General features: G+C 40.7%; 1 protein-coding gene across 5 annotated transcripts in view; it reads left to right on the forward strand.

The window, feature by feature from the left end:
* The window catches only part of LOC122539411 (serine/threonine-protein phosphatase 2A 55 kDa regulatory subunit B gamma isoform), a 343,268-nt gene that overhangs the window by 218,743 nt on the left and 99,912 nt on the right, over window positions 1-24,613 (forward strand). For all 5 annotated transcript variants that reach the window (XM_043674223.1, XM_043674219.1, XM_043674221.1 and 2 more), the window contains one exon: window positions 3,292-3,404. In XM_043674223.1, the coding sequence (XP_043530158.1) occupies window positions 3,292-3,404 (113 nt within the window). The remainder of the gene's footprint in view (window positions 1-3,291; window positions 3,405-24,613) is intronic.

The following is a 24,613-nucleotide window of genomic DNA, read 5'->3' on the forward strand; positions in this document are numbered from 1 at the left end:
CCATAAAGTAATGAACAATTTCTCTTTCAGAGTCCAGTAACTACCTCACTACTTAATGCCTTACACTTCTATTCTGCTTTTCACAATCATTTGAAGTCTCAAAACATTTTAGAATTAATGAAGTATTTTATGAAGTGTACTCCGTGATGTAATGTAGGAATGAGAGACTGAGGTTTGAAGTAAATATTAAACTGGGATTGGAGCGTAGAAATTAATACCCTGCCCTTTTGCTAACTTAGTGAGAGGGTGCCTTTAATTGGGCAGAAGGATGGCAGTTGGGCATTTTACTCTTACGAAATTACCACCTCCACCCTGATGGAGAATGTGATGAGGCCCTAACTCCATTCTCCAACAGTACCCTTAAGGATGGCAAATAGCTCACTGGTGAATGAATTGTTTCTGGCTTTGTGGTACAGATGAGACAGTGGGGTTGCTTGGAGTTCAAACCTCTCATTGAGAGGCATTCAGTGTTTGATAGCCTGCTGAGAATGACTAAACAGATTTTTTTTAATATGTTAAGCAGCTGTATTAAGGTGTGCCATTATTGAAATTCATATATAATGTTAATTCTGAAATCTCAGTAGTTATTTTTCAATTACTTTTGCATTCACAAAGCAATTGTGCCCAAGGAGGGAGTATAAATGTCATGAAACATCACAGACAAGCAGTTTACGCCCTTTAATTGTCTCAGCTGTAAGATGTTTATCAAAGAAAAGCAATTTGTTTTTTCCATTAAGGTTTAATAACAATGTTAAAGATCATTATTTTACACAAGATGGAATATCCTGTGAACTTAATCAAAGTTAGTTTTTGATCAGTTGTACTATTGCAAGAAAAAAAACCTGTTTATATTTTTCACTTGTTCATGCTTCCTGGAGTTAGTCGGATGTAAAGATGTGTCATGTGGCCTAAGCTACAGATGGCCAATTATCATTCTAATTATGATTATGTCCCTAGTCAGTTGACTAATGTAGTGGATGTAGAAATCATCATTAATTTAGTCTGCTGATGTTTTGAATTTAGGACTTCCTAACAGCAAGAAAACAACTGTTCATAACTGAAGTTACTCGTGCAGTGTATTTAACAAGGTTTTTGAAGAAACATTATTGCCATTTTGGAACATTTAAAGGATACTTTAACCTGATGGTTACCCCAGAAAGTGGAAGAATGACTGTCAATGGAAATCCAATATGGCAGAGGGTGAAGAGAGTCTCTCTCCTCGTCCATCTGTTTGATGGCTGTTGCATCTGAAGTATTGTTTCATGAGACCTGTGCTGCAATGGAGCAACATCTTATGAAATCAGCACTGTAGAATGCTTGGAAGATAATGAAATAGAGTTGAAAACCACAGCTGATGATTGCGGTCTGTAGTGGTCTCCAGCAAATAACTGTGGCTATCTGTGGCACAGTCTATTTCTGGCCCTTTTCATGATTTGAAGCCTAGAAAGCTACCTTTCACTGCTCCGCTGTATCATGGTCTGGTTTTTATATGAGGTGTAGCTTGCTTTCCCTTTGAATGCTGCCTTCCATACGTTGGCACCTCAATATGGCATAGGATGCCTCTGATAAACCATCTTCATGTACTGTGCAGTACTTAATGGTTGCAGCAGTGGGCCTGTCCACTGACTCCTCTACAGTTGCTCCATGGTCTCCTCCAAACCAACTCCAACGCCTGGAACTCCCACTCCAATCAGCTTCTTTCTCCAAGAGCTGCTGATCAATCAATGGTCTACACACCACGAGAAACAGCAGCGCCACTTGTAGCAGTGGTCAGTGATGGTACTGCATGTGGCCACAAGCTCCAGGATTGCCACTGGATCCTGAACTGAGGCAGAATTGACAGAGCCGATGGAACCATCTCGCTTCGGCGGGTCGGTGTGGACTTGTTGGGCTGAAGGGCCTGTTTCCACACTGTAATCTAATCTAATCTAGTTAAATACAGTGCATGAGTAACTTCAGTTATGAACAGTTATTTACTTGCTGTTAGAAAGTCCTAAATTCAAAACATCAGCAGACCAAATTAATGATGATTTCTGCAATGAGGAGATTGAGTGAGGATGGAGAGGAGGAGGTGGTACAGGGTCCTTGCCCTTGGCCAACATGAACCTTGGGCTCTAGGTTAGAGTGGTGCTGGAAAAGCACAGCAGGTTAGGCAGCGTCCGAGGAGTAGGAAATCAACATTTCGGGCAAAAGACCTTCATCAGGATTTTCTTGCTCTTCGGATGCTGCCTGACCTGCTGTGCTTTTGCAGCGCAACTCTAATCTAGACTCTGATCTACAGCATCTGCAGTCCTCACTTTTGCCAACATGAGCCTTGGACAGATCTCACTGTTGAGTATGCCCGGTGCAGGAATAAGGGTCTTGTGTGACTAATCCCGTGGCAAAAGCAGGGATTGTAAGTAGTTTTTTTTTGTTTAAAATTACCTCCCGACTGTTTTACAGTACATAAAAAATATTTCCATCCAGAATATCTGCACAAGCAGAAAAGTTATTTAAACCTCTGATCTTTACCTGAAGCAGAAAGCAGTTTTTGAAAGTTTGCATTAGTGGACCCAGTAGTTAGGATCCTATGGAGCAATGTGGCATAGATCACGAGGTCAAAAGAAGACACCGTTATGAACATAAAGAGATTGACTTTAGGGTGCAGTGAATCTTTTTACAGAATCTTATGACCAGATTAATAAACTCCCAGGCGGGAGAGTTAGGGAGAAATTTGTGCACAAACATTTGCAGGTGTATAATATTTACTCTGTCCCTCTCGCACATTATCCTTCCCGCTTTGTGGTGCACTCGCTGACTCATGCTTTCTCACTCAGGCTCTGTTTCACTGTTGTTTACTTGCTCTCTCCCTCACCTCCAGAGCTTCCAATTGATGCAGTAGAACAGTCTCAAAACATGCCATTAATGGCTGCAATTGGCCACCCACTGCTTACACTCATATGGGGCAACTCACCCCACCCCACTCCCTCCCCTATTGAGCCTCCCCAGAAATGGGATGGAGACAGGACTGTGCTGGAAATGGTGTACCAGTCACAGTTGAAAATTCTCGGCCTGTTCCTCCTCTTTCCAACTTTTGGCCGACTTCCAAACCTTGTGTTTATTTTGATCTCTGACTCATTCAGTAGGATGGATAATAAACATCAGTTTCAATGGGTTGTTCAACGCAGACATTTTAAACAGAATGATGTACTTGTGAAAAGAAACAACATAACGTCTGTATTTTCAACTCTCACCATTAAATGGTTTATCACTTAAAGCTGACATTGTCTTTTGTCCTTTTGATTTCCATAGATAAAACGATTAAATTATGGAAGGTCAGTGAAAGGGATAAGAGGCCAGAAGGTTATAACCTCAAAGATGAAGAAGGTAGAATGAAGGATCTATCCACAGTTACAGTGCTGCAGGTGAGTGGGGACTTCCTGAAGTCAATTTGAGCTGATAAACAAGTGGGTGTAATGAGAATGTACATCCTGTGTATGTGATGTTTTTAAAAACCTGGTGGGGACCAGTTGGGAATGACAGTGTTCCAATGTCTGGAAACCATCCTGAAAATCCTAACCAAACACTGCAATCTGCCTCTTACATATTCCTCCCATTGAATGATGAAAACAAACTGCAGAGCAGAATGCAAGTTCCATCATGTTGGCTTGTTATAGAGAATTGCTTTTATGAAAATGTGTTGCAAATGTTCAGAACTCAGTTCATTATAGATGCTAATGAGGAAAATAAACTCAAAACTGATGTCACAGCATTAGTATAAATAAAACAGCCATTTGAGACTTATTTAAATCTCACATTTTATACAATGTGGAGTTATAGAGATTGAGGTTTTGAGTATAAGCTTTGTTAAAATTGCATTGTTACAACTTTTGGACTTGCTTTACCTGTCTTGTGATCAGCATTATCTGTCCCATAAACAGTCCTCAAATGCCCTATGATCTGAACATTGCTTTGTGTTTGACATCAATACCATGGCTTAGAAGCAATACCAATATTGCCCCATAATAATCAACCCTTCTGACCATTGTTGAAAACAATGTGCATTGCTTCTGTTTTTCAGATGGTCATCCAAAAAGAATGACAATGACATAAAGCCGCTGGCTTATTTTGCAAGAGAGGAACTCATGTACTACTTGTGGCAAAAATTCAGTCAAGAATGTTACTATTCAGTGTATCAAAGAAAGTACCAAATCATGCAATTTTCTGTTTTCATCTATTTTCATTGAACCAACTGCCACTTATCTCTAAGATAGGAAATTCTGCTATCACTGAGTGTTCCAAAGATTTGGCTGCTGCTGAGGGACAGCAAAACAAAGGTTACGATTCGCAGATATGAATGACTGATCTCTGAGCTCTCTCCCAGCTCTCTGGCGAAGTGTTGCTCACTGAGCTGTAAATCAAACGTCTTACCTTGAATGGGCATCTTTCTGTCTACTGTGCAGCAGCTGAGGCAGTCACATTGTATTGAGGAGAAAGTGAGGACTGCAGATGCTGGAGATCAGAGCTGAAAATGTGTTGCCGGAAAAGCGCAGCAGGTCAGGCAGCATCCAAGGAACAGGAGAATCGACGTTTCGGGCATAAGCCCGAAGGATTCCTGAAGAAGGGCTTATGCCCGAAACGTCAATTCTCCTGTTCCTTGGATGCTGCCTGACCTGCTGCGCTTTTCTGGCAACACATTTTCAGTCACATTGTATTGCCAGATATCCCTGAATGAAAACCACTTCAGTATTAATGATGCAAAGGCCTGCTGTTGTCTGAAAATTAATATGCTTGCAAAAGTATTCAATTCTGTAATCGCTGTAATAACAACTGATTCGTCTTTTAAAAAAATGTCTGGAATGCTTCACACTCTGGGAGAGAAAACTGAAATGTTACCAACAGTTTTAGTTTGAACAGTTTTTAACAAAACTACATCAAAATGGATTCCAGTGATGATGGTAGGTTTTGTCTGAATGCGAATGGTCAGCACATTTTCAAGAAACATAGAAATCTTGTTTGATTAGAACTTTAAGTAGTTTGAAGTAAATTGGAAATTAGATTTACAGAAATGCCTTTTCTCTTATTTTGTTAGAGTGCTGAACAAAGATCAGTGCAGCATGAAGTTGTTGGCTCTGTCATTCATTGGCATTTAGAAGAACAAGAGATGATCTTATTGAAACACACAGGTTCTTGAGGTATCTTGACAGGATTGTTCCTGAGATGCTGAGTAACTCTGCTTGCAAAAACAAAAACAGAAATTGCTGAAAAAACTCAGCGGTTCTAGCAGCATCCGTGGAAAGAAATCAGAGTTAAGGTTTTGGATCGAGTTACCCTTCCTCAGAACTTGTTAATTGTAGGCACAGTTTAAAAATAAGGTATCACAAGTAGGTGAGAGGAATTTCCACTTTCAGAAAGTTGCTAATCTTGGAATTCTTAGGAATATGAAAGAGCAATGCAGGTTGGGTCAGAGAATATAGCCAAGGTTGAGTTGGACAGATTTCTATTGATGACTGAGTTGGCAGTTTTGAGGGGTGATAGGAAAGTGACGTTGAGACCACAGTCAGATCAGCTTTGATTGTTTTGAATGGCAGAGCTAGGTCAATGGGCCAAATGGTGTGCTCTTAGTCCCATCTCTTACAAAACTATTGCATCATAAGAATGCATCTTAGTTTTAAAAAAAGCACTTATTTGTTCACTCAGGGAGATTAAAAAAAAACAGTATCTTGCTTTTAAATTAAATGTAATTATATATTTGCAGAATGAGGACAATATTTTTAATACACGTTGACCGTGATAGTTCAGATTTTTGCAATACTTTATTGGTCAGAGTATTCAGTACAGGAGTTGGGAGGTCATGTTGCGGCTGTACAGGACATTGGTTAGGCCACTGTTGGTATATTGCGTGCAATTCTGGTCTCCTTACTATCGGAAAGATGTTGTGAAACTTGAAAGAGTTCAGAAAAGATTTACAAGGATATTGCCGGGGTTGAAGGATTTGAGTTATAAGGAGAGGCTGAACAGACTGGGGCTGTTTTCCCTGGGGGTAAATGTAGGGTTATGGGTGGGTTTCGCTTCGGCGGGTCGGTGTGGACTTGTTGGGCCGAAGGGCCTGTTTCCACACTGTAATCTAATCTAATCTAATCTAATATTTGCAGAATGAGGACAATATTTTTAATACACGTTGACCGTGATAGTTCAGATTTTTGCAATACTTTATTGGTCAGAGTATTCAGTACAGGAGTTGGGAGGTCATGCTGCGGCTGTACAGGACATTGGTTAGGCCACTGTTGGTATATTGCTTGCAATTCTGGTCTCCTTACTATCGGAAAGATGTTGTGAAACTTGAAAGAGTTCAGAAAAGATTTACAAGGATATTGCCAGGGTTGAAGGATTTGAGTTATAAGGAGAGGCTGAACAGGCTGGGGCTGTTTTCCCTGGAGCGTCTGAAGCTGAGGGGTGACCTTATAGAGGTTTACAAAATTATGAAGGGCATGGATAGGGTAAATAGGCAAAGTCTTTTCCGTGGGGTCGGGGAGTCCAGAACTAGAGGGCATAGGTTTAGGGTGAGAGGGGAAAGATATAAAAGAGACCTACGGGGCAACTTTTTCCACACAGGAGTGGTATGTGTATGGAATGAACCGCCAGAGGATGTGGTGGAGGCTGGTACAATTGCAACATTTAAAAGGCATTTGGATGGGTATATGAATAGGAAGGGTTTGGAGGGATATGGGCCGGGTGCTGGCAGGTGGGACTAGATTGGATTGGGATATCTGGTCGGCATGGATGGGTTGGACCGTGCTGTACATCTCTGACTCTGACTCTAATACTAGTTTGGAAAAGATTATTATTAATTCTGTGCATTACTTTAGGGATATGGGCCGGGTGCTGGCAGGTGGGACTAGATTGGGTTGGGATATCTGGTCGGCATGGATGAGTTGGACCAAAGGGTCTGTTCCATGCTGTACATCTTTGACTCTGACTCTAATACTAGTTTAGAAAAGATTATTATTAATTCTGTGCATTACTTTGTTTTGTACATTTCTTGATTCTGCTTCCATCTGGTTTGATGGATGATGTGGCTTGAATTGGTTGGTGACAAGAAAAGAATGGACAGATCACTTAATTGCAGCAAGAGGTTAAAATAATTTTAGCTATCTTTTAACATTGCCAGGATTAAAGGATTGTAGATCCTTTTTGTGCTTATGTTTGGTGGTATACATCTTTATTAATAAAGGCAGAGCAGGTTCCATATCACATCAGTTGTCCTGTAGGTTTTTAGTAGCTGAATGAATGATAGGTTAGTGTTTCAGGGGAAGGCTCTTTTGAAGGATTTTACCTCTTGAATGATGATCTTGCTGTGGTGTGTAGAACAGTAAGAGCCCAATTTTCATGCATAGGTTGGATCTCGTCTCTCAAACACACTTCATGTGAAAAGGAAGTATAATTCACACAACATATTTAACAAAAGACCTAAATCCTTTCAATAAGGTGTAAATGTAGACACTCATTTCACTAGCCATATCAATCAGAGATAGTTCCGTGTTGATGAACATTTGAGCATGGCCTCTTGCTGAGGCAAGTGATGACAGGTGGTTTTGAAACTTCATTAAACATTCAAAATGGGTTCAGCTGTAATAAAAACGTATCTGAAAAAAAGGCAAAAAAACTAAGTATTGAAACTGAAGAAATAGTTAACCTGTGTTTTTGCAACAGCATCACATGTACTGTCAATAGGAGCAGTCCAGGAGCAAATGGGTTTTTTTTTTCTCTAAGTGAAAGCTGTGAAAGGTTTTTTTTAAAAAACATATTAAAATGAACTCGAGGCACTTAATTCACTTCAGATTATTGTGCTAATATCCCAAGCAGTGTTTTCTTTAGTCTTTAATGCCTCTGATCCAGTGTGTCTGCTTAAATGATCACACCTTGACTTTTCTAATTCAGTTGCCATTTGGGCAGCCTCATGAGGGCAAAATCAGACCTCTCTTTGGATTTCCGATTCCTACACAACCCACCTACACCAACTGTCGTGTCTGGCATGCAAACTTTACCAAATTCCCCTTTTTTGTACCACGGCATTAGATTCCCAGACCTCCGACATTGTTCCCTGGACCTCTCCTCATAACAACCATTGATTAGCTATTCATCATAATTCAGCTACAAATCATATATAGTCTATGTTTAAAATAACCAAGTTTTGCTTAATTTAGTTTGTATTTTTGTTTTACTGCAGTTTTCATATAATGGCACTGCATTTCAAGCATTCTGGCTGCCTTGTTTATGTTTTCCATAGCATGGAGGCGGATGTAAACTGTTTTAACTGCTGGTCAGTGGTGGTTTTGAGCACTCATTCTTGATAGCTCCCCAAAAACCAGAACAGTGCTCTGTGTTGTAGAGCAGTGGGAATTAGGATAGAGTTGTTTCCCTATTAATGAAGATGATTCAAAACTGAAATAATCCAAAGGAAACTTGCAGCTGAATGCTGCAGGTATCAAAAACTGAGGGGAGGGTCAGTTAGCTCAGTTGGCTGGACAGCTGATTTGCAATAGAACATAGAACGTAGAAATGTTCAGCACAGAACAGGCCGTTTGGCCCACGATGTTGTGCCAAGGGTTAATCCTAATGTAAAATAAAATAACTTAACCTACGCACCCCTAAACTCACTGCTATCCATGTGCATGTTCAGCAGTTGCTTAAATGTCCCCAATGACTCTGCTTCCACCACCACCGCTGGCAATGCATTCCATGCATTCACAACTCTGTCTGACGTCCCCTTTATACCTTTCCCCTAACATCTTAAAACCATGACCCCCTCCTACTAGTCAATCCTGCGCTGGGGCAAAGTCTCTGGCTATTGACTCTATTTATTCCTCTCATTATTTTGTACACCTCGATCAGGTCACTTCTCTTCCTCCTTCTGTCCAGAGAGAAAAATCCGCGCTTATTCAACCTCTCTTCATAAGGCAAGCCCTCCAGTTCAGGCAGCATCCTGGTAAACCTTCTCTGCATCCTTTCCAAAGCCTCTGTATCTTTCCTATATTAGGGTGACCAGAACTGGACACAATATTCCAAGTGTGGTCTCATCAGGGACTTGTAGAGCTGTAGCAAAACTTCGCAGCTTTTAAACTCGATCCCCCTGTAAATGAAAGCCAAAACACTATATGCTTTCTTAACAACCCTATCCACTTGGGTGGCAACTTTGACTCTAAGTACATAGATCCCTCGTAGAGATGGACAGCATGGAAACAGACCCTTCCATCCAACTCATCCACGCCAACCAGATGTCCCAACCCAATCTAGTCCCACCTGCCAGCACCGGCCCATATCCTTCCAAACCTTTCCTATTCATATACCCATCCAAATGCCTTTTAAATGTTGCAATTGTACCAGCCTCCACCACTTCCTCCGGCAGCTCATTCCAAACACGTACCACCCTCTGCGTGAAAAAGTTGCACACCAAGATCCCTCTGTTCCTCCACACCGCCAAGAATGCTGTCTTTTAATCCTATATTCAGCATTTGAATTTGACCTTCCAAAATGCATCACTTCGTATTTATCCAGGTTGAACTCCATCTGCCATTTCTCAGCCCAGCTCTGCATCCTTTCTATGTCATGCTGCAGCCTCTAATAGCCCTCGATACTATCGACGGCACATCCAACCTTTGTGTCATCTGCATACTTACTAACCCGCCCCTTAACCTCCTCATACAAGTCACTTATAAAAACTACAAAGTGCAGAGGCCCAAATACAGAGCCCTGGGGACCCCACTCAACACTAACCTTCAGGCAGAATACTTTCCATCTACAACCACTCTCTGCCTTCTGTCAACCAACCAATTCTGAATTCAGATAGCCAAATCTCCTTGTATTCCATACTTCCTGACTTTCTGAATGAGCCTACCATGGGGAACCTTATCGAATGCCTTGCTGAAGTCCGCATACACCACATCCACTGCTTGACCTTAGTCAACCTGTCTTGTCACATCCTCAAAGAACTCAATAAGATTTGTGAGGCATGACCTGCCCCTCTCAAAGCCATGCGGACTGCCTTTAATCATGATATGTTTTGCCAAATAGTCATAACTTCTATCCCTCAGAATTCTTTCCACAACTTTGCTGATCACAGACGTAAGACTGACTGGTCTGTAATTGCCAGGGATTTCCCTCTTACCCTTCTTGAAAAGAGTAACAACATTTGCCTCCTCAATCCTCTGTTACGAATCCCTTGCAGAGTGAGGAAGCAAAAATCTTCACCAACGGATTAGCAACCTCCTTTCTTGCTTCCCGGAGCAGCCTAGGCTAAATCTCGTCTGGCCATGGGGACTTATCAATCCTAATGTTTTCCAAAATTTCCAGCATATCAACTTCATCAATTTTGATGTGGTCAAGCCTGTATCCCCACTCCTCAAAGCTCTCATTCACAACAAGGTCCCTTTCCTTGGTGAAAACCGAAGCAAAAGACTCATTTAGGGCTTTCCCTATCTGCTCAGACTCCACGCACAACTTCCCTACGCTATCCCTAATTGGCCCTACCTTCTCCCTGATCATTCTCTTGCAATGCAGAGTGATGCTAACAGTGTGGGTTCAATTCCTGTACCAGTTGAGATTATCATAAAGGACTCTCTTCCTCAACCTCTCCTGCTGCCTGAGACATGACCCGCAGGTGAAACCACCACCAATCATCTCTCTCTGATGAGAGAGCAGCACTGTAATCCAGTCGGACTATGGGGACTTTACCTTTTACTGAAGAGGGAGTCTGCTATGCATGAAGCTTTAGGAATATTTCATAGACCATGTTCTTAATTTCTAACGCATTTTAGTATTAATATCTTTTGTTTCTTTTATGATTCGCAGGGTGAACAAAGCTCCTCAGATTTGTAACTTAGCATAAGTTAGAAGAGACTTGCTCCATCAAATTGAGAACAAGTAGTTTTTTTCAGATAATGATCCATAGTGTAATTTACAACATGGCCAAAAGAGTAAAGCCCACAGGGATGCTAATTGATAGGAATAAAATTTGTTACCCTTCTTCTATGGCCTGCCTTTGAGTTTAATTTTAGGAGGATGCGATTTTATAGGACAACCTGATGATTGTGATTGATGTGCATGACTCTATTGCACGAGGTTTGGATAATGGTTTACAGTTTTATGGCAAAAGCTGTGCTTTTAAAAAATACGACAATGTATGTCTGAGCAAAGAGCACAACATTTTGAAAGCTCAGAAGGTCGCAGCGTCTGAAAAGGAAAGATAAACTCATAGTTTGCAAGGAGAGCATATGGTGAAGCTTGGAAGATTCAAATGTTGCCAGTGTGTCATGCAAGGCTTCCTGACTAATATCTAGTTTTCATTTAGGTAACGGTCTGTATTTTCTCAGCTAGAAGATGAAAGCTTTCCATATCACTTTGGAAGATTTAACTGTCTCCATCGGAGTAAGGCTTAGTGATCAAACCAGCAAGTTTTATATCAGCAACTTGAATCTTCCATGCATTAGACATTTTCTCCATTAGATTAATTGGGAAAGGAATATATCATAAATCAGCTGCTCTTTCAAGTTGTGTGTTTATGTGAATCAGACACTCTTTTTAAGATTTGATATACATAGGATGCCTCCAAAGGTAAGCGCACAGCCCTAAACCCTCAAGCCCATCTTATGCCAGGTATACTTGTTCTCCATTTATAAGATTGCTGTGCACCATTGTCCTATGTTTCTGCTTTATAAAGCTCCTTACGTTCCGTAATGTGAAAGGTGTTTCAGAAAATTATCAGCAGAAATGTAGTTCTAATAAAATTGTAAAGGCACTATTTGAAAATATAACCACAAATAATGATAATTGTTGTTAGGCTGAAAGCTTACTGTGGATATTTACTGATGGTGTGATGACCTAAAGATGTTAGGGCTGATTTACCAACAGGACTTAATACTTTGATCAGTTAATTTTGGACTGAAGCAACTGGACCGAGGGAAATGTGATTTTTTTTGAGCTCCACGTCCCTCGTAATTTTCCTTTCTATTATCCATTTCCATTGTTGGATTCCCGGAGCTCATTCCCTGAAGCCTCCTTTGTAAGCAAGTTGTTTTTTAATCCCTCCCCTGACTGAACCCCAAGATGTTCATTTGTTCAGATTTTCAGTAAAATTGAACCTATTCTATATTTGAGAAGCAGTTGGAGGGAATAAATAATTGGAGTTGTTCATATTTGCAACTGAGTGTAGTCTGCAATTTAGGGATATTGGACTGAGTTGATCTCAGCATATAATGATGTGTATTTTTCATGAAATTAGATGATTCTTACAGTTGTAGTTTTGATCTATACTTGAATGTCATGAAGCATGCTCCTCTTGTTTGATCCTTCACAAAATGAACATATGGTCTGTTTTGTAATCAGAGGATAGAGCCCTTTCTGTTGGTTCATAGCTAGACAATGATGACAGCTCCCGTTGAGATCGTTATTAGATTCATCTCCCCGAGCGTGAAGGGAATTAATTTTTAGTAAGCGATTGAAGATATTAGCCAAGCCACATGTTAAACATTCACAGGAAACCCATCTCATGGGTCATGAAGCTGCAAAATTGATTAGAAAGTGGGGTGCCCGTGCTCCATAGGTTTTTATATAATTAAAAAACTGCATTGCTTCTTTGTCCTATTGGGTCCCACAAGAGCCATATTCTTGCAAGCTAAAGGTAGCAAACACCCTGAAAAGCTCAAACATGTTACAGCTTCATGCTACATGTGTTTCATTAATACAAATTCGCTTTAACATGATTGATGAATTGGGGACACTGTTTCTAAAGCTCCAAGTTTCAAAGCATGTGTTGATTATAACATGATTCCAGCCTCATTAGTTTAAATCATGCTGCCATTATGCGGTTTTCTTATAACACTGATTGCACGAGAATGGATCTAGCGTGTTATAGCAAGACCCTCTGTATGATCATTGGGATACAAGAATATTCTTCAAAAGCAGTGGTGGATGCAGAAATCATTATAGCTTCAGGAGATGGATAAATTATTTGTTCAAGTTTTTGACAGGTTGCAGGGAAAGGGAGTGGACGCCCAAGTGGCTTTATCAGGACTGTGTGGCATGAAAGACAGACTGTCAGTAAAGCTGCATGATGTCCCAGTGCATGAATGGCCTGGATAAAGGCTGGCCACTAGAGCTAGCAGTCTCAAATCCCAAAGCCTAAACAGGATCGTGAGGAAAATGGGAAGGTAAATTGATTTGAAGCGAACGATCGTCAAAGAAGATGCACGAGTGGGTGGGCATTCTGGTTGGAAGGAATAAGTTGAGGAGCACCAAACGAATTTGCAGATGTTTGGAATAGAGATGAGTAGATATGGTAAGAAGAGACCAGTATTTGTCCCTGAACCAATATTATTAGCAATGTCATGGAATTATGTGGATATTTCTATTTAAGGGAGCTTACTATGTGCAAATTGGTTGGACCATTTCCTAAATTACAAGTATTGGCGAAACAAAGTTTTTAATGAACAAAAAAGCATGTTGGACCTCTCTGTGGTAGAGAAAAGCATGATTTCGATTGTAATTCCTCCTTTTTTACGAGATTCTGAACTAAAAATTAAATTGCTATTTAGCCACAGTCTGCAAGGGACAGAGGTGCAGGGCCTCTCCTTTTGAAGGTTTTATGTAAATCACCACAAGTTCAGTATAGTTCAGCAACTTATTAAGAAATCTCACAGATGATCAAGTACATAAATAATAATTCAAACTTTATTGCACATAGCAACCAGCTATTAGATCTCTCAAATAAGCAAGTATAAGCCTGCGACCCAACTTAGCTATTTCCCGATTAATGGTGAAATCTAGCCGAGACTTCAATCAACAATGGTCTGACAGTGGGCATGGAAGTGACAGGGGTTGATCCTTCTGCAATGTTGTTCTTCCAAGCTCTGTTGTTGAGTTGTTATGCTATTTGATCCTTATACAGATTTTTGTCCTTCACTCTGAGGTGACATACTGATGATTTCTTTACAGTCTTTCATCCGAGGTACTGCAACATTGCAGCTGTCTTCCTTATGAAAAGTAATTTCTTTGTTTCTTGTTACATTTGGCATTGACTGTTTGTCTGAAGACAAGGCTATCCTGTGATTAACTCCCTAAATTCTTCTGCGGGGCAATCCTTATCCTTTGTGGTAATAAAGCATCCAGTTTATCAAGCAGGTGTCAAAGCAATTTTGTTTATGCGATCCCACCAAGACATGGCTGATTACTTGAGTCTCTGTATAACAGCTTGTGTTTGTTCCTCAACAGTTCCTTCCAGACAGAGTTATTGTTGTGCATAATAGCTTGTCTTTTGTTGATTAATTTATTCCATGAACAGTTAGAGTTCTGAAGTCTGTAATATCACAAGAGTCAGGTGGTTATATACTTTAAAAGGCACTGATTGACATTAAAAATCGGACTAGGCAATGAGACAGGCTTTCATGTAATATCACACACTGCCCTACACTTAGCCATTCAGCTAACTGAGCTAACTTACTGAATTAACAATGAGATACCGAGAAGAAAGAATCGCTGTGTGTTAGGTATTTTTGTGTTTTGAGCGGAATGCATAGGGTGAGAGTTGAGGATGGTAAGAAAATAGTATTCCATGTTACAATATGTCAATGCTGATAAATGTTTGGGTCTATTGTGTATTTTGTCTCACTTGGAAAGGAATGAACCTTATATCCAGACCCATAAGACCACAAGATATAGGAGCAGAATTAGGCCACTCTTTGACCATTGATTCTGCTCCTCCATTTGGTCATGGCTGATATGTTTTTCAACCCATTCTCCTGCCTTCTCCTTGTAACCCTTGATCCCTTATTAATCAATAATCTGCCTATCTCTGTCTTAACTACAACCAATGACTTCGCTCCACAGCCCTCTATGGCAATGAATTCCAAAGGTTCACCTGGAATTGCTCCTCACCTCAGTTCTGAAGGGTCATAGCAGCACCCTGATGCTGTGCCCTTGGGTCCTAGTTTTTCTGACTAGTGAAAACATCTTTGCCACGTCCATTCTATCCAGGTCTTTGAGTACTCCATAGTTTCACTCATATTCCCCCTCATCCTTCTAAACTCCATCGAATAAAGTTCCAGGGTCCTCAACTACTGCTTGTATGGCAAGCCCTTTGTCTCCTGGATCATTTTTGTAAACTACTTCTGGGCCCTGTCCAATGCCAGCATATCTGTCTTTAGATACTAGGCTCAAAACTATTCTCAATATTCCAAACGTGGTCTGACCAGAGCCTAATACAGACTCAACAGTATATCTCTGCTCTTCTATTCTAGCCCTCTTGAAATAACTGCTAACATTGCATTTGCCTTCCTAACTGCCAACTGAACCTGCGTGTTAACCTTAAGAGAATCCTGAATCATGACTCCCAAGTTCCTTTGTGCTTCAGATTTCTGAAGCATTTCCCCATTCAGAAAATAGTCTATGCCTCTATTCTTCATAGCAAAATGCAAAACCACGTTTTCCCAATTGGTATTTGATTTGTTACTTATTTGCCCAGTCTCTGAGCCTGTCTAAGCCCCTGCAACCTCCCTGCTTCCTCAACACTACCTACCTCTGTCGTTTGAAAGCCGAGCAACAATGCACGGGGTTCCTTCATCCAGATCGTTAACGTGTAATGTAAATAGTTGTGGTCCTGACGCTGAGCTGTGCATAAATCCACTTGTCACCGGTTACCATACTGGCAAAGATCCCTTTATCCCCACTCTCTACCTTCTGTCAGTCAGCCAATCCTCTATCCATGCCAATACCCTGCCCCAAATATGATGGGTTCTTAATTAGCCACTTCCAGTATGCCACTTTGTCACAGACCTTTTGGAAATCCAAATAGATCAGATCCACTGATTCTTCTTTAACTGACTTGCCTGTTACCACCTCAAAACAATCTAAAGGATTAGTCAGCTGTGCTGACTCAGCCCTAATTTATCATGCTCCTCCACGTACTGCGCAATCACATCCTTTAATAATGGGCTTTGAAATCTTACCAATGACTGAGGTGAAGCCACCTGCCTGTAAGCTCCTATCGTTTACCTCTATCCTCCTTAAACAAGGGTGTTACGTTGACCATTTTCCAGTTCTGTGGGACCCTCCCTGATTCCTGAAAGATCACCACCATTGTACATACAGTCTCTTCAGCCAAGTCCTTCAGTATCCTAGAATGTAGTCCATCTGTTCTGGATGATTTAACAAACTTCAGACCTTGCAGCTTCCCCAGTGCTACCTCCTTAGTGATGGTCACTATACTCCCCTCTGCCTCTGACTCACTGAAGCTCTATTAGCTGCTGGTGTCTTCCATTGTGAAACTGATGCTAAGTACCTGTTCAGTTCCTCCACCATTTCTTTGTTACCCACTACTGCTTTTCCAGCCTCATCCTCCCATTCGCATGCTGCTTCTTCCTTAGGATGAATTTCTGCTGACCCTCCTGAATTATCCCCAGATATTCCTGCCATTGCTGCTCTACTGTCTTTCCTGCTAGGTTCCCCTTCCAGTCATCCAGACAGCTACTCCCTCATGTCTCTGTAATAACCTTAACTCAGTTATAATACTGTTACAGCTGCTTCCACCTTCTCCCTCTCAAACTGCAGGGTGAATTCCATTATATATTATGGTCTACCCCACCCCTAAAAAAAGCAGTTTCCTCCCCTTAAGCTTCCTAATGAAGTCTGCCTCATTACACATGACTAAATCTAGAAATGCCTGTTCCCTAGTGGGTCTACCACAAACTGCTCCAAAAAATCAGCTCGTACACAATCCATGAATTCCTTTTCTTGGGATCCATTACCAACCTGATTTTCGCAAACCACCTGCATATTGAAGTCCCCCACAATAAGTGTAATAGTGATTTTCTTAAATGCTGTTTCCATCTGCTGATATGTTTTCTACCCACATCTGATCATTATGAAGAAACCGGTGTACAACTTAATCAGGGCCTTTTTTTTCCCTTTGTGTTTCCTCAAATCTTCCCACAGCCTCCAAATCTATATCTCTTGTGGTTGATTTAATTTAATTTCTTTGTAACTATAGAACCCCGTTTCCCCTCCCCTCACCTTTGCTGATCTGCCGGTCCTTTCGATAGGGTGAGTATCCATAGATCTTTAGTTCCCAGCCCTGATTCCCTGGCAGCCAAGTCTCTGTGATACCCATGACATCATTGCTACTATTTTCAATCTGCACTAAATTTGATTTACCTTGTTTCATACACTGCATTTGTTTAAGTACAGCACACTCATTCCTGTATTGACTATCCCCTTCTCATATTTGTCCTTGTATCTGCAGTGCCTTAAGTTAGATGCCTGATCTTGACCATAACCTCTATCCTAATATTTGTTGTGTAAACTTTAATAACCTCTGGTCCACCTTTAATTTTCTCCATAATTTTCCATGCAACTGAACACCCCTTGCCACTGACCATTTAGTTTACATAGTCTTATCCACAGGAGAAAGTGAGGTCTGCAGATGCTGGAGATCAGAGATGGAAATGTGTTGCTGGAAAAGCGCAGCAGGTCAGGCAGCATCTAGGGAACAGGAGAATCGACGTTTTGGGCATTAGCCCTTCTTCAGGAATGAGGAAAGTTGGTCCAGCAGGCTAAGATAAAAGATAGGGAGGAGGGACTTGGGGGAGGGGCGTCGGAAATGTGATAGGTGGAAAGAGGTCAAGGTGAGGGTGATAGGTCAGACTGGGGTGGGGGCGGAGAGGTCGGGAAGAAGATTGCAGGTTAGGAAGGCGGTGCTGCCTGACCTGCTGCGCTTTTCCAGCAACACATTTCCATCTCAGTCTTATCCACAGCCCTAATTATGTGATTTACAAGGACTCTGGTCCCAGGACAGCTCCCTCCTTCCCAGTACTGATGCCAGTGTCTGATAAATTTCACTCTGTTTCTTCCACAGCAATCTTTGAGCTACACGTTTGCCTCTTCAATCTTGTTGACCCTTTGCCACTTAGCTCATGGGTGAGATTGTAATCCAGAGATTATTACTCTCTGACTCTGACTCTGCATTTTAATTTAGCCCATGTCCCCTTCGAAGAACCTCCTTTTTTTTCTCTCTCTTTCTCTTTTTACCTGTATCACTGGCACCCACGTGGACCACAACTGGACCTTTGTGCTGCCCCTCCAAGTTCCTCTGTATCCTGTGTACAATATCCTGAACGTAGGCACCAGGCAGGCAACACAGCCTTCGAGACTTTTGTAACTGGCCACAGAAAACAGTGTCTGTTCCCTAATGGTGCTATTCCTGATTACAACTACAATTCTATTCTCTTCCCCACCCCCTGTCCGGCTCTTCAATCGTTCCCTATCCCAAGGTTCTATGATCAGTTTGCTCATCCTCCCTATAGCTCTCACTCTAATCGACGTGTGGAAGAAGAACCTCAAACCTGTTGAACAAGCTCAAGGGGGAGGTTTCTTCAGCACTACCTCCTGGATCTCTCTACCAGCCTTGACTGTAGCCACACCCACCTGTCCCTGACCACTCAATTTGAGGTAGTAAATCAAAGGGGTGTGACTGCCTCCTGAAACATAATGTCCAAGTAATTATCCCCCTCCCTGATGTGTCACGTTTTGAAGCTCAGACTGCAGCTCTCATCAATTCTGATCGTCAATCTTGAGTAATCTCGAGCGCTTGTTACAGATGGTGTCACTGTGAACCACAGTGGGGTCCACCAGTGCCCACAGTTAGAGTACATCATCTGGTCCGACATCTCTATTTTTATTTACTAAGTTTGTAATTTTAGTTTTAAAAATGTTGTACTGGTCTTTCAGTTTGCAACCTGTAAATGTTTTCTGTATAGATGTTCAATCTGAAAGTAACCCATAATCAATAGTCACATTAGTATCTATTACCAATTAATGAATTTACCTGTGATGTCACTCTTTGATGCTGGGTTTCAATTTATCCTGTTTTTAAAAAATTCTTCCATGCAATGAGCCAAAAAAAAGGCAAGCAGAAAGCACTTTGTCTCCTCTGCACTCCTAATGTGATAACACAAGGCATAGCATTACTTGATTCATTATTTATATTGTAGTTTCACTTCTGTTTTTCTGTTTTTTTTCCTTACCAGTCAGGAAAGTTGATCGTATTGATTTCTTTTTAATCTAAATTAGTTCAGTTGTCCTGTGGCATACTTGGATGAGAGAATTAAGCCACACAAACACATATGTGCAATTCTTAAATGGAGTCAAACCGTGACAGAATCTCAAAAAAAAGGACGAGAGGGAAAGCGTCACAGGACATTTCATAAAGCAGGCAACAATGAACAATCCAGATTTCTTGAGTGTATGTCCGAGACCTGAAGCAGCTATCGGCTTAAAAATATTGCAAGCTACACCAGCAGAACTAACTTCCCCGGCAATTTATAGCATATTCTTTAATTCTTTGTCAGCTGATAGTTTATACATTTAGATGCACCTTTCACCAAGAGATGAATGCAATTCTGAAACCTCAGTTCTGTAATTCACTATAAGTGAAAGGAAACTGAATTGTTGAAATTGGTCAGAATCCTCTTGCTGAGAGCAGTTTTTCAATTGTGCACCATTTATTGAGTCCATAACTCATTTAAATGGGGCCTGTTGGTTTTCCTGACTTTGCCAATTGACATTTCTGACAGATTTGACTTGGTGTCCAAGATCAGGATGATGAGTCTGCCAATAAATGGGAAAGACCTGATAATGCCTGGAGGCTGCACCATCCCAAGGGATGTGATTATTCTAACTTTCCACACCTTCTGCAAGTTAATTTAGATGAGCTGCAATTGTCAAAGTATCACCTTATGGACCGTCTCTGCTGAAATTGCGATCATGTTGCTTGAATTGATTCTGTATTTTATTTGACACCCACCTTTTGGGAGGTTTAATAAATCTGTATTGAAAGTTCCAGATATTGTTAAATGTTTGGCTGCAGATCAGAGATCCTTCACTATATTCAGACAAGATCCACTCATTTTAGACATTGATCTTTCCACAAATTGGATTTTTTTTTCCTTAGAATCAGCAGTAAAATCTGATTTGATTTTTCTTCAAGCTGTGACTTCTTACTTTGTCACTGTAAATTCAGCTGGCATCATGAAGTTATCCTGAGATTGGCAAACTCTAAGGTCAGTTTGGATAGAAGAAAATTTTTGAAGTGTTTCTGTTGCTGGAAGCAATCCTGTAAAGGAACTGGGGAATGGACCACTGTTTCCAACTTTACTTCAGTAATGGGAAGCACAAACTCCCGTCCAATCCAGCGTGGTAAAATGGTAACATGCTGGGTTGGCAGAAGTACTGTGGTCAACCCTGATTATGTTCCTTTATAATATTGAAAGCTGGCTTCCAATTGCCTGCTAAACAGAAATGGGAATGAAACCGTGGGGTAAAAGGATAAAAGGTAGATGGAAAAAGGAGCTGTGCCCTAGCTCATGGTAGGCCACTGTACCCAATAATAGCTTCTTCCTTTTTCGTTTAGATATCAGTCCCTTAACCTTGCAGTTCTATGTCATAAAATGTAAAGCACTTAGAATACTTGCGAAGATGGATCTGTATTAGTCCATTATGAATATGGACTGTTCTTGAAAGCTTTTCCAGAAGAGATTTCGACTGACACTGCTAAAAGAATTGGCCTTAATAACACAGTGGAGTTTGTTTGTAATACTGAACCCAATAAATGGTATTTTAGGGGCACTAACAGCAGATGTGCTCCCTAACCTGTTTTATGTGTCCTGTGCTAAACTGTGAAAGGATTTGAGGTAATAATGCGGTATATGAATAAGTTATTCTCTAAGGCATGAAATGCATGCTGATGAGTAGTCTAGTAAAGCTATTCAGTGCAGGATTTAGTAGAATGGTCTACAAATAAATCATCTTTGTTTTTATGCTGCTAATTGTATATTAAATGGAATTGTTACCTAGTTGGATTAGATGAGTGAAAGTCCAGGATAGTTATCCTGGAGCTTTTCGGCTGTGCAACTTCTATTGTTCCCCACCTTATTCTCTATTGTTTGCTGCAAGGTTCATTCTGTTTGTTTCTTACTACCTAAAATTGTCAAGCTCTGAAGATCTAAAGATAATTCTTTAACACTCTGCTGAGCATCAATTTGCTATAGATCGCTTGAAATCCTGCCTTTGCTGTGGGAAGTAGTTGGAGGAAATCTCCATTATATCCACTTTTAAGATGCTGACTGCTGCTTTCACTCAGTTTTGGAAATGATTACCCAAGACATTAAATTAATGATTGCTTCATCGAGCAGCTACGTTGCAATGTGTGACAACTGTGGCCATCGAGAAAAGCAGTGTTTTATTTCAGTGAGACCTCGTACATTTTTAGAAGTAAAATAAATTCTCAACTACTGTTAATTTCAAGCATTGTACAATCCTGCAACTTAACTGGGTCCAAATTCGTCGCCATGATTGCTGTGTTTTAAAGTTTCAACTCGATTGTAATATTTGCTGCAGCATGAAAAATTCACATTTCATTTTGGGTAAATTCAACATTTGAAATTTGCCTTCCTAAAGTTCAGTAATGTATGTCTGGTTTCCTTGAAGGAGACTGGAGACTACAGAGTAATTAGTGTAAAAATATGGTTCAGTCTGGTCATTTATGTCTAATTTGAAATTATTTGCTTTGCCAGGCAAATTGGGAATTCACCTAAGAAGGGGAGAACTTTCTGTGCCTCAATCTTGTCCCTACAAACAGCCAGTACCTTTACATAGCATTGCACAGAAATATGCTATTGCATTTGATCAGATTGTATGGCTGCTTATCTTCCACATAGTGGATGTTTCAATTCCTGTCAACTGTATTCCCATTTCCATTTCCTTTCTCCTTTGTAACCTATTGTTAAAAATTAATGTAGACTTCAGTTCATTCAATAATCAAATGAATTCTGCCATCTCTCAAACCCTCGGAATATGAACAAAAATGTCTCCTACTCTCATTTACTCTCATACCATACCCGTTTTTTCTTGATTGCTCAATTACTGCAAACAAATGTTCCTCTCTCCTTTGTCCTATCTCTCTAAGTTTGAAGACTTATATAAAATCATGGCTAATTTCACAAGAACAGACCAATTTGAAAGTCTCACATCTTGTAATCTGCACTTTGTCCTTCCTTCAGCTGCAACATTCTATCAAAAAGAAAAAAATTCGCTCAATACCTTGCTGAGGTTTTACAAACAAAATTGCTCTGATTTGAGAGACCCTTAACTCTTTGGAATTGTTAACTTTTACACAACATATCCTACACCCTCGGCAATCTGGAGTGTATCGACAAGGAAACTAGTCCATACTAGAGGGCAGGTTTGTCTCCTTTTGTCTCGTCTCTACCCCTTTAGTAAACCTGACCCAAGCACAGAGCTTTCATTTCAGCACGCCTTACTTGTTTGAGACAGTGGAAAGATGTTTCCACATTTGGTCTGTATGATGAGTCTTATGTGGTTCAACATGTTCCCTTTATTCAAAAAGGTTTATTTTCAACATTGTCATTTTGATGTCCAAGGATATTGATCAATACTTTCCACACAAAAGAATTCAGGTAGAATTGCAACAACTGATTCCCTAAGCAACCTACTATTTTGGATACAGAATTCTATTCATTTGATCACAGCTTGTTACCGGATCATGATGTTTTTAAATGAAGAGTGCGTTGAAAAATTAAGTCTAATATTTAAATTGTGTAAACAAGAGCATTGCAATGAAATAGTCAGAAATGTAAATGAAGTTGGTGAAATGGTAACATTGCTAAGGGAATGACTCAATGTTTGTCGTGTTAACTCTGTTCAGTCAGGAGGGGCAGAGTTAACAAGGAATTACTGAGACATATGTCTGTTGGTTAAAGTCAAAGATTGTTCCGATGTGTTGAAATGTTAAGAGTTTACAGGAGTTTGACTGTTATAATTGACCTGAAGAGGAAACATTACAAATATTACTTCAAATGATTGTTAATTTAAAATTCTAATTCTAATTTGTTTGAGAAAGAAATAATCAGTCCCATTGCCCCTGAGCCAACATCAGGTTCAAATCCCACCAAGGTGGATGGAGGAATTTGAATTCAATAGAAAATATTGAATTCAATAGAGTCTAATGATGACTGTGATACCATTGTTGATTGTTGGAAAAACCCATCTGGTTCACTAATGTCCTTTTTGGCGGCATGGTGGCTCAGTGGTTTGCACTGCTGCCTCACAGTGCCAGGTACTTGGGCTTGATTGTCACCTCTGGCAACTGTCTGTGTGGACTTAAGAACTTAAGAGCTAGGAGCAGGATTAGGCCATCTGACCCTTCGAGCCTGCTCCACCATTCAGTAAGATCATGGCTCATCATTTGTGGTCTCAGTTCTACTTAACCCGTCCTCTCACTGTAACTCTTGATTCCTTCATTGTCAAAAAAGTCTATCTTGGCTTTAAAAACGTTTACTGAAGTAGCATCAACCACTTTCCTGGGCAGGGAATTCCATAGATTTACAACGCTCTGGGTGAAGAAGTTCCTTCTCCTGTCAGTCCTAAATCTGCTGCTCCTAATTTTGAGGCTATGCCCGCTTGTCCATCTTTCCACCTGCCAGTGGAAACATCCTCTCTACTGCTATCTTATCTATTCCCTTCATAATTTGATATATTTCTAGAAGATCCCCCCACATCACTCTTCTAAATTCCAATGAATATAATCCCAGTCTACTCAGTCTGTCCTCATAAGCCAACTGCCTCAACTCTGGAATCAACCTCGTGAACCTCCTCTGCACCCTTTCTAATGACAGTACATCCTTTCTCAAGGAGACCAAAACTGTACACAGTACTCCAGGTACATCCTTTCTCAAGGAGACCAAAACTGCACACAGTACTCCCAGGTGTGGCCTCACCAGTGCCTTGTGCAGCTGCAACATAGCCTCTCCCCATTCTCCCTGTGCCTGCTTGGTTTTCCACTGGGTGCTCTGGTTTCCTCCCACAGTCCAAAGCTGTGCAAGTTAGGTGGATTGGCCATACTTACTTCCCAGAGTGTTCAGCAATGTGTAGGTTAGGTGCATTAGCCACAGGAAATGCAAGATTACTCGGAGAAGGTACGGGATGGGGTCTGGGTGAGATGCTGTTTGGAGGGTCGCTGTAGACTTTTGGGCCAAATGGCTTGCTTCCACACTGTGGGGATTCTATGAAACCTGCCGTCCTTACCTGGTCTGGCCTATGTGTAACTTCAGACTCTGAGACATAGTTGGCCCTTAACTGTTCTCTGGACGATTAGGAATGGGTAATAAATGCTGGCCTAACCAGTGATGTCCTATCCTATGACTGAATAAGAAAAAAAGATTAAAACCACTAATTGATGGCATCATATCATTATATCCATATTTAGGGACAGAACAGTGAATCACTTTTGTGCTTAAATAAAACTAAGTGTCTGTTTTTGTATTTTTTTAATAGACTGTAGCATGTTAAACTGATTAACTTGTACACTACTGTTTGTGCAGAAGCAAGGCTTTAAGCCAGCTGTTAGCATGAGTGATCACCAGAGATAAAGGAAAGCCATCAGGAATTTGTAGCAGTATAAAAGAGTGACTTGGAGAAAAGGTCATCCCTGTTATTGCTGACTGATAACATGCCTGCATGACATTGTAGTAAAGCTTCAGATGATGTCAACCTACTTACAACCAACTTA

This window comes from Chiloscyllium plagiosum, chromosome 32 (genome assembly GCF_004010195.1).
Source record: "Chiloscyllium plagiosum isolate BGI_BamShark_2017 chromosome 32, ASM401019v2, whole genome shotgun sequence".
NCBI lineage: Eukaryota > Metazoa > Chordata > Chondrichthyes > Orectolobiformes > Hemiscylliidae > Chiloscyllium > Chiloscyllium plagiosum.